The sequence below is a fragment of the Chenopodium quinoa genome, unplaced genomic scaffold (genome assembly GCF_001683475.1).
Source record: "Chenopodium quinoa cultivar QQ74 unplaced genomic scaffold, ASM168347v1, whole genome shotgun sequence".
NCBI lineage: Eukaryota > Viridiplantae > Streptophyta > Magnoliopsida > Caryophyllales > Amaranthaceae > Chenopodium > Chenopodium quinoa.
In genome coordinates this window covers 1,419,186-1,429,726 of record NW_018742630.1, presented here as the reverse complement: position 1 = coordinate 1,429,726, position 10,541 = coordinate 1,419,186, and the positions used below count along the sequence as shown (strand labels likewise).

At 36.8% G+C, this 10,541-nt stretch overlaps 1 protein-coding gene across 1 annotated transcript; it reads left to right on the top strand.

Moving 5' to 3' along the window:
• Nucleotides 1-1,510: 1,510 nt before the first annotated feature.
• On the top strand, nt 1,511-2,450 carry LOC110721753. Its single transcript, XM_021900943.1, has 2 exons — nt 1,511-1,850; nt 1,942-2,450. Exons 1-2 carry the CDS (start codon nt 1,511-1,513, stop codon nt 2,448-2,450), a joined length of 849 nt encoding a protein of 282 aa, XP_021756635.1.
• Nucleotides 2,451-10,541: the final 8,091 nt, after the last annotated feature.

Sequence of the window (10,541 nt, the reverse complement as noted above, 5' to 3'; positions counted from 1 at the left end):
CAACAAAGTAAATAAATCAAATAATAATTGAAACATAGATTTGGGACCAAACCCTCAGAACTATCAACCTTTCACATCGGGGTCGAAGGCAACGTCGAGGAGGGCAAGGAATATTCAAATCTCTCAAAGGAGGTATGGTGTTTGATTGGGGAGAGTATGAAGGATGTGTTTAGGCTAAGCTAAGAACATAAAGAATTAAGAGAGAGAAAGAATATCAGAGAGGGTATTAATGATGATTGTTGGTGATTGAAAACGGGGTAAAACGACCTCCATTTATAGAGGAAAAAAGAGAGTCGAAATGATCAGAAAAGAGTCAGAATTCAAATTGGACTAAAACAAGTCTCATCGCGACGCGATAGGTCCATCACGGCGTGATGGAAATATCGCGCCGCGATGTAACTATCACGGCGCGATGGTTCTGTCGTTCCGCGATGGTTTTTGAATCGATAAAATTCGTGCGGAATACAATTTCCAATCGGATTGGGTCAATCAAATTTCCATACGTATTCTATTTTGACCGGGATTGGGATCTTAAAAAAAAGAGATGTTTTATTCATAGTCAAATTCTTAAATCTTTATCTTTAGAAAACAAGATAAATTAGAACCTTCTATAGGATTCTAGAAGCTCATAATAAATCCTAACGGATTTAGGATCGAAAATAATCTTCTAGAGATTTCTAAAAGCTTTTAATAAATCCTAATTGGTTTAGGAATGGGATTAAGGTAAATGGAACCTCCACATGATCATTGGGTCGCAGGTAAGGCTTGGTTCGGGTTCAGTTTAGTATTTTGGCCATAAGTTATTCGTTATAAGTCGGATTTGGGCTTATAGTATTTCATTGGAAAGCTCTTTTCAAGCCCCATCCATCTAAACAATAATTGGACCGAGATCATGGACTAAAATAGACTTGTTTGGATGTTTTATGAGTTAGACATAAAATGAATGATTTTAAGGACACAAAATGAATAATTTTGGGTTTAAAGGCATGAAATAAATGATTTTGGATTAAAACATTTTAGGTAAGGCTAGAAATATGGTCAAGGCTTAAGGTAACTTCATGAGACTCTTCAACTCTTTACCTAACTTGATAATCAAAGACGTGAAAGGTACTAATCACTCGGTTTGGTTTTCGGGGAGACACAATCAGGTGTCTACACATAACTTATACCTTTCTTCTCAAACACTTTCCACATTCACATACTTTCCTTTTTCACGCTTTCCCCATACATATCCTTCACATCATACACTATGATCTTTCCCCATCTATGCATGTTGAATCGAGTTCGATTCATGTGATTGACAATGAGTGTCCATGGTTTCCCTTTCTACAGCGTTTGGTCAAGGAAAAAGGGTCGATTAGTTCGAAACAACTCCTACATTCAAGAGATCTTCTTTATGAACACGGTTCGAAGGAAGAAGAAACCAATGGCGGCCAAACAAGAAGATGTTGACAAAATCCAGAAGACCGTGGATGGTCTGGTTGAACTGGTCAAAGGACTCACCACTTGAATGGAGAAGGCCGAAGACCCTGATAAATATGTTCCACCTGAGATAATCAAATGCATCGAAGAGACATTAAGCCAACATGACTATAAATACATTGATAGGAGTACCAAGGGAATCTCACTGAATAAGGGACTTCTACCGCACAAGTTCTCTACCACTGACATTCCTAAGTTCAAACCCACAGACAACCCTTATTTCAACCTGAAAGCTTTCGAAACGGTCATGGACATTAAGGGGGCTAACAAGCAACTTTTCCCTTTGTTCTTCCATCTTTCATTAGAACCGGTGTGTCAACAATGGTTCTTTTCTGGATTCCAAGGACACTGTTACTTGGGAGAGCATTGTACATACTTTCGTCAAGAGATACCAGTGCAACGTACAAGTAGAGACTGATTACAGAGAGCTTGAAATCTTGAAACAAAAACATAATGCAGGCTTAACAGAATTCTATAATATGTGGAAGGAAGTTTCTGCTAGGATGATTAAGGCCCCAGACGGAAAAAAGTCTGTGAGAATGTTCGTTAGAAATTTCCAAGAAAAGTATCAAGAGTACCTGAAATATCAACTCCTAAACACTTTCAAAGCTGTCTACAATATAGGCATCGAAATTGAAGACGACCTTATGAAATTGGCAGCTGCTAATAATAATAATGCGAAAGGAAAGAGGAATGACCATCCTTCTTCTTCCTCTCCCATTAATGAAGTACACTCCATAGACACTCCTAAGAAACAAATCCAAAGGTCGAAAAGAGTGTTTACTGCACTTGGCATGAGCTATGAAACAGCCTTCGATAAACTACACCACAAAGGATTGGTCATGCCCATAGGACCTATCAAAGATCCAGTCCCAGAAGCCAGACCACCTAAGCAAGATCCTAATAAACATTGCAAGTACCACCAAGGAAAAGGTCATGATACTGAGGAATGTTGGAAACTCAAATAAGCTATCCAAGATTTGATCGATGATAACAAAACTTCCGAGGTTCTAGCCATCGCAGAAGATTAAATGTTCTTTGATCCTTCTCTCCTCATTACACCTATTGATGAGCCCATGATCGAAGAAGTCTATATAACTACCATTAACGAAGTGGCCATGATTGAGGAAGATGAAGAAGTTTTCTTAGATGTCACCAAGGAAAACTCAGCAAGTCTAAAAGAAGATGTTCATAAACTTCGAGATGTCGTCGCCATGCTTATGAGTGTGGTGGAAGACCTAGCGAATCAGATATCAGTCATTGAACAAAATCCTCATCGCCAGGATCAGAAGAATGAAAAGAACGACCACCTTCCTTCTTCTTCTTCCCATCAAAGACTAAAGGAAAAACTTAATGCTCCTAAGCCACGGGTAAAACGGACCATTGATGAATACATACCGATAAGAATGACTTATAATGAAGCTTTCGACTATCTTCGATCCATGGCCAAGGTTTTATTCATCCCATTAGTCCAATCCAAGATCCAGTACCTGAGAGACGGTCTCCCAATTGGGATCCAAACTCCTATTGCAAATATCATAGAGGCAATGGTCACACTACCGAAAAGTGCTTCACCCTTAAAGATCGCATTCAAGACCTCATTGATTCAAATTACCTTCATGTTCCTTCGAGCAATAAGAAGGCCAAGGCTAATAACAATGGCGACAATGGCAAGAGCAGGAAGAACGACAATCCTTCGTCCGCTTCTTCCCATAGTAACTACATCGATGCCGATGAAATCTAGGCCCTTGATAAAGATACTTTAAAAGACAAGAAACTCAAGAGAGAGTTCACACCTATTGGAATATCCTATGATATCGCTTTCGATCGTCTCTATGATCGAGGTTTAATCAAGCCTATTGGTCCCACACCAGAAAAGCCTATTGGTCCCAACTCTTATTGCAAGTACCATCGAGGCAAAGGGCATCCACAGATGAATGTTACAGGTTTCAAAACCTCATTCGAGATTTCATTGAGGCAAACAAGGTTCCATTCCCTCCAGCAGGCAAGAAGACCGAGTGATGATAAGCACAAAGCACGAGGCGGGCTTCAACAACAAGATTTCATGATTCTTTTCTTATTTTTGGTTTCCCTTTCCCTTGATAAGTCTAGCATAGGCACCCTCTATTATTTTCCTTAGATTTACTTCATGAGTTTGTTTTTTTTTTACCCTTTTCCATTTTCAATAACATGAAGACTTATTTCCTTGCAAATGATCATTGCATTTCATTTCATTTATTAAAAAAAAAAAAAAAATCCACGCTGAACTAAACACAAGGTATACCAATGATTTGAGGCACCCTTTGTAGCCACATTATATCACCTTTCCCCTTTCATATATACAATCTCTTTTGATAAACCACTTTAAGCCTCGTCTAACGATTGGACTTTCTTTTTTCAACCCACATCTACCTAACCTTGGGATGGGATAGTGTGCAACTTATGCAATTAATAAAGCAAAAGCTTGAGTGATTGTTACCAAATTAAAGTTTCTAAAGTTCAAATAGCAATTAAAAGTGTGTAAAAGGGCAAGTGTTCCAATGTCTTTGATATGAATATGTCTCGGATTGCGTCTCTTATCGAGTGCTCGATACCGTTCCTGAGAAACATGAATGTCGAGTGAGTGATAGACTGCATGATCGGGATTGCCCACACTTATCCAAAAGAAGATTTAGAAATAAATTTCAAATGCAAAAATAAAAATAAGTTCAAAAGAGAGAAACCTCAAACATACAAATACCAAGATTTAAATGTAAGATTGCACACCTTGGGGGCTTATTTTGGGTCTTAAGCCTTTTTCCTTCTTCTTCAACTTCTAGCCTAACCCCAAAACAACCCTTGAAAGACCTCTTTGAGGTGTACACACGCTTGTGCGAGGTTCGGCTAGAGCTACGTTTGGCCTGATTCCTAATGGATACGTAGGCAACCTCACATTGAGGTGCGACCATAATAAAAATGTATTCACTCATATTCACACCATGATCCCTATCAAGGGATCCCCAATACTTATCCCTACCCAGCCTAAGAGTCACCATCATTTAGCTCTTCTCAAAATATTTTTTCACACCCTTAGCCTTTGCAGCCTAACCTTAGTGTCGCTCTCACACACATCACAAACACATATATAGCCGAATAATCCTTCCCTTAGGACCCTTTCTCATGAAATCTTGATACAGCTCTAAGCACCCCTTGTCATCTTAGAATCACTCATTATCACGATCATCATTACATCACAAAGTATGAAGTACTTAGCCTCCGCGCCTAAGTTGCCCAAATACTTTCATTATCAGGTCATCAATCCTTGCACCATGAAATACAACGATTAATGCGTACACTTAATTAAGCTCATTCAACATGCATCATTACTCAATTCAATCTTTTCATCCCTTTTCCTTTTGAGGAAGTTCCAAAACTTCAGTTTTCACCAACACTCTACCCTTTTCATTTTCACGTCTTTCTTTTCGGGGGAAAGTTGGTACCCTCCATAAAAATAACGGAAACTTTTTGCTTTTATGCATTTTCGAGTTGCACGAGCACAATCACCACACAATGTACACACGAGTCATTCACATTGAATTGTATCACCATATCGAGTCGAGTCATGCATATTGAGTCATGTTACCACATCGAGTTGAGTTTACACACACAAGTCGTATGCACGAGATACACATCAAGTCATATCATATTGAGTTGAGTCACATCACATTGAGTCGAGTTGAGTACATTGAGTCACATAATGAGTCGAGCAACACCAAGCCTTAAGTCAACCTCAATCCAACTAACCACAATGTAACACCCTAGAAATTCCTTTCCTTTAAAATACCTATTTTGCTTTTTTTAAAATACGAAATAGGAAATTCTAAGACATTACCGCCACCATGGAAAACGACTAAGGCAATTATCAAAGACACACAGCGGAAGACTCTCTTTAAAAATCAATCAAAACAAATCAACTTAAAAGTCAAACCAAACGAAAGTAAAGCCAAACCAAAGTCAAACGAAGTCAACCTACAACTTGGAACCATTGTAGGCCCTTATTAAAACCGAAATAAAACTTAAAACCTTTGTGTTAGTCTCACAAGCAAAATATATAATATTCGAAGCAATAAATCACTTCACATTCTTATGGAAACTAAGCATGATTCGCTCTTCCCTCATGCCCATCATGAATATGCTTTGTCACCTGAAAAGCTTCTCTTTACTTTGTCCCCACTACTCGCCATTAGAAATACGTCGTCGTAGGGCCAAGATAAAGAAAAGGCCAAACAAACATACAAACACACAATCAGCAATGTTGAGTACATAAGCGTAAGCAGTACACACTAACATGCTTTCATCCTATCATCACATAACTTACCTTGTTGCACCTGTTTACAAGCATACAACATACAACATAACCAACTAAAAAATCACTAGATTATTTATTTAGCTTGATTATGCATCGAACGGGTTTCCCCCTAACCTACCCTAATAAAGGGGTACTAACAAGGGAGCTAACCGTGCCAGTATAAAAGAACCACTCTTAAGTGGCGGAATACCTGCGCATAATAAAAAGAAATATACAGCGTCCTGTACTACAAGTAGAAGTTATTGTCAAATATAAAGTCGCATAACTCCCCCCATATGTTCATACTCGAGGTATATATGTTCCAAGAGTTTTGGTGCGCAATCTCTTTCACTTTACGTGATTTACATATTTTTAGACTTGGTGATGACTCTCTAACCATAATAAAATCAATCATAATAAATCATTCAAGCAATTAAACACACCAATTTAATTCTTGAATAATTAGTAACTACATAAATTAAATGTTGAATCCTTTTTAAACTACTTCGGTGTTAAATAACACCTTAAGCGCATAAAGCACCACAAATTCTACCCCTCGATGTTTAGAACACCTTAAGTGTACTTAAGCACCAAAAAATCATTTAATCCTCGTGTACATAGACACTTAAATAGCTCCTTTCTCATGCTTATAGCATCAATAAAAATTATATGAACCATAATAAAATTTTCTTTCAATATTCCAACCTCAATTAAACATTTAGTTTAATTATACATGTTCTCAATCATGCCAATAATAAAAGTGTGGTTCATTTTCAACATACCAACATAATTAATTCCGATCATCAATTCACCACAAATAATTCATGCTTCACAAATCAATCACCAACATCAATCCAATCAACAATTCCAACCAATACCTATCATGATACTACCTTGGAATTAATTAAATAAAGCCTAGCATGCTTCTATACACTTAAATAATTACCGAGTATGCGAACGTACCTCGAATATGATCTCAAAATCGCCACGACTACACGAAATCACTCACTTGGAAATCTCCTACAACCCAAAATTACAAAGAGACATTAATACCAATTCAATATAAATTTCTAGCAATATATACACTCTTTAAATCACTTATAAACCCTCTAAAATAAGCTAAAAATTAATTTAAAACCCCTACTTTTATTCTCAATTAATGGGTAATTATAAATCCTTTCAAGAAACATAATTCTAATCTTTATATAAAAATTCCAACTTTATAAAAACATGTAAAATTATTGTAATTATGTTTAAAAACACCTATTTCAATAATATTAATCATCTGCAATTAAATTCCATCAATATACATTAATTTAGAAATCGAGGGTTGTCAATTTGGGGCTTTTTTAATTCAAAAACTAAATCTAAAAATTATATACTAAATAATAATAATCAAACATCATAAAAAAAATCATCACACAACCTAAAAATAATAATTGAATTAAGGCTAGATTAGAATTAAAACAAGAGAAGAGTTTTTTTTATTTAACCGGCGAATAGGAGGGAAAAGATGGGAGAGTGATCAGCGCCACCTCGCTATGTGCGTTCGGCGGCCGATTGTGGTGGTGGTGGCAGTCGGCCACCAGTGGTGGTGGTGTGCGTGAGTGAAATAAAAAAAAAATAGCGGAGGGGGAAAATTAAAGGAGAGAGAGAGTTTACCTTTGAGTATTCTCCACCTTGGACAAGATCTAAGTTGCTCATAAAATGGGTATTTATACCCCCTCTCTAAAGCCCTCCTAAGCTTAAATTCCCTTCCTATCCTTAATTATTCCTACTTCTATTCAAACTAGTCATTTGATTTCTTAAAAATTCCATTGACTTTTAAACTTCCTTTTGTAAAATCATATGCCCCCAAAGTTTCTAAATCATGAAATAAAATATTTTCAAAACTATTAAAATAAATAAAAATGGACCTTTTGTAAAAATAATTCTTTTTAAATTAATAAATACCATATATAAGTCATTTCAAATTATTTAAATACTTTATGAAATACTGATTTAAATTAAAATACATATAAAAATACACATAAAAATACGGGGAACTACACACAATGAGTCGGGTATACCAAGTCTTGGGTCAACCCCAAGAAAACTACTAGCAAAGTCCTTTGGCAATATTTGATTTTACAAGATGCACCAATTCATTGAAGCTTCTGTTTGGAGTCAATCGAGCAATCTCACCAAATCATCAAAGCTCCTGTTCGCAGCCAATCGAACAATTTCATCACCCGTCACCAATTCTTTGAAGCTCTTGTTCGCAACCAATCTAACATTCTCACCGTTTTATTTTTCAAAGCTCTTTTGCTTAGAGACGCATGAGCATCCTTTTCAAACTCTTTTGCTTGTTCAGAGACGCGTGGACAATCCTTTTCAATGCTTTTTTGTTTAGAGACGTGTGGACAATCCTTTTTAAAGCTCTTTTGTTCAGAGACGCATGGGCAACTTCTTTCAAAGCTCTTTTGTTTACAGACGCGTGTACATTTCTTTCAATGCTCTTTTGTTCAGAGACGCGTGGACATTTCTTTCAAAGCTCTTTTGTTCAAAGACGAGTGGACATCGACAGTGCTCCCTGAGAATGTGAAAGTTGTCACCCAACTTGAGAAGATAGCTCGAAGCGTTGCGGTCTTCGAGGGTGCTCCCTGAGAATGTGGGGTTGTAAAACAAAACGAACTTTGATTTGATGTCACCCAGAGACGTGTGTTCGACAATCCTAGATACGCGTTTCTCTCCCTTAACTCCTTTATTTGTAGAACAGACGCTTTCTGTAGGTATCGGCGTTAAAAAGGATCGATGTTTTAGGATCGCAAAATGTTCTGAATCATTCTCAATCCCTATCGACTTACTTTGACTTTTGTTTTCGAAACATACGTTTCTCCAAATTCAGTCAAAGTGGGGGCTTTTGTAGACACCTGATTGTGTCTCCCCAAAAACCAAACCTAGTGATGAGTACCTTTCACGTTCTGATTTACGAGTTCAGTGAAGAGTTGAAGACTCTCGTGAAGTTTCCCCTAAGCCTTGACCACATCCCTAACCTTACCTAAATTTTTTAATCCAAAATCATTCATTTCGTGCCTTTAAAGTCAAAATCATTCATTTTGTGCCCAAAATCATTCATATCGGGTCCACTTATAAAAACATCCAAACCAAATTATTTTGGCCTATAATCCTGGTCCAATTATTGCTTAGTTGGATGAGGCTTGAAAAAAGCTTTCCAACGATTTATTATAGGCCCAAATCCGACTTAAAACGGACAAGTTATGGCCAAAATACTAAACCGAGCCCAAAGCGGGCCTAGGTCCACCTTACCTACGACTCAATGATCATGTGAGGGTCCAAATACCTTATTCCCAATCCTAAATCCATTAGGATTCCTTAGGATCTTCTAGAATCATTTAGAAGGTTTTAATTTATCCTTTCCAAAAAGAAAAAGATCAAAAGAGTTCGAACCCGAATAAAACTTCTTATATGATAGTCCTTATCCCGTCCAAAATTAAAAGACGTACGGATAAATTACCCAATGCCATTGAAAATCAAATTTCGTACGGCTGTTTATCTTTAGGAAATCATCACCAGACGATAGGACCATCGCGCCGCGATGGACTCTCTCGCATCGTGATAAGCCTGTCGCCCCGCGATACGAGCTGTTAAACCATCGCGCCGCGATGGACCTTGTCGCACCGCGATGAAAGCTGTTCTATTTTGATTCGAATTCTGATATTTTCTGATCGCTTCAACTCTCTTTTTTCCTTATAAATAGAGGTCGTTTTACCCTGTTTTAGATCATGGACAACAACCATCAACAATCATCTTGATCATCTATTCTCTCTCTTGATCCCCATGTTCTTAGCCTTAGCCTAAACACATCCTTGATACTCTCCCAAATCATTGACAATACCTCATTCACAAACTTGAATACTCCTAGTCATCCTCGACGTTGCCTTTGACCTCGACGTGAAAGGTTGATAGTTTTGAGGGTTTGGTCCCAAATCAATATTTCAATTCATATTTGATTTATTTACTTTATTGATTTAACTTTCTTGAAGTTTACTAATGTGTGTATTGTTTTAATAGAAAGAAGGTTGAGGTATCAAAGTGAGTAATTCAATTATCTCTTTAATTATTCTTTTGATTTTGGAGTAGAAATCATGTTTACAATGTTCTTTTAATTCCTAGTATCATGATTAGCATGTTTTTATGATTTCTAGTATCATGTTAGGATGTCTTTATGATTTCTAGTATCATGTTTAGGATAATGCTTTGATTTTGTTATTAGTAACATGCTAGGATTTGTTATTAATCCGTTTAGTATCATGCCTAGGATCTTACTATTAACGATATTTTGATGATGATGTTATGATGATGATTCTTATATTAATCATATGTTGCTTGATTATTCACGATTTATTGTTATTGCTTGATCACGCCCCTTTTTGCAGGTTTAAAGGGAATTTGTACTTGAAATCATGCCTAATAAGATAATTAATAATTTGAGTTAGTCCAATATAATTTTAATTAAAATGATCACCAATAATAGATTTGATTGTGCATTAATAATCAACCAACGTAGATTTAAACAGGTTTAGGATTAATATGATGTATGTATGTTGATCGAAAAGCGCACATGAATATCATAAGAATTGAGTAGAGGGCTATTTAGGGCGAGTTCAATCTCATTTAGGTTGGATTCGTACCATCATCCCCGAACATCTAGTCATGGTTCCGGACCACT

What these genes read in the sequence shown, in the direction of transcription:
- LOC110721753 (XM_021900943.1), top strand. Translation starts at nt 1,511, where the DNA reads ATGGAGAAGGCCGAAGACCCTGATAAATATGTTCCACCTGAGATAATC. An exon ending in CTGTTACTTGGGAGAGCATT is followed by an intron (nt 1,851 to 1,941) that starts GTACATACTTTC and finishes AACATAATGCAG; the next exon opens with GCTTAACAGAATTCTATAAT.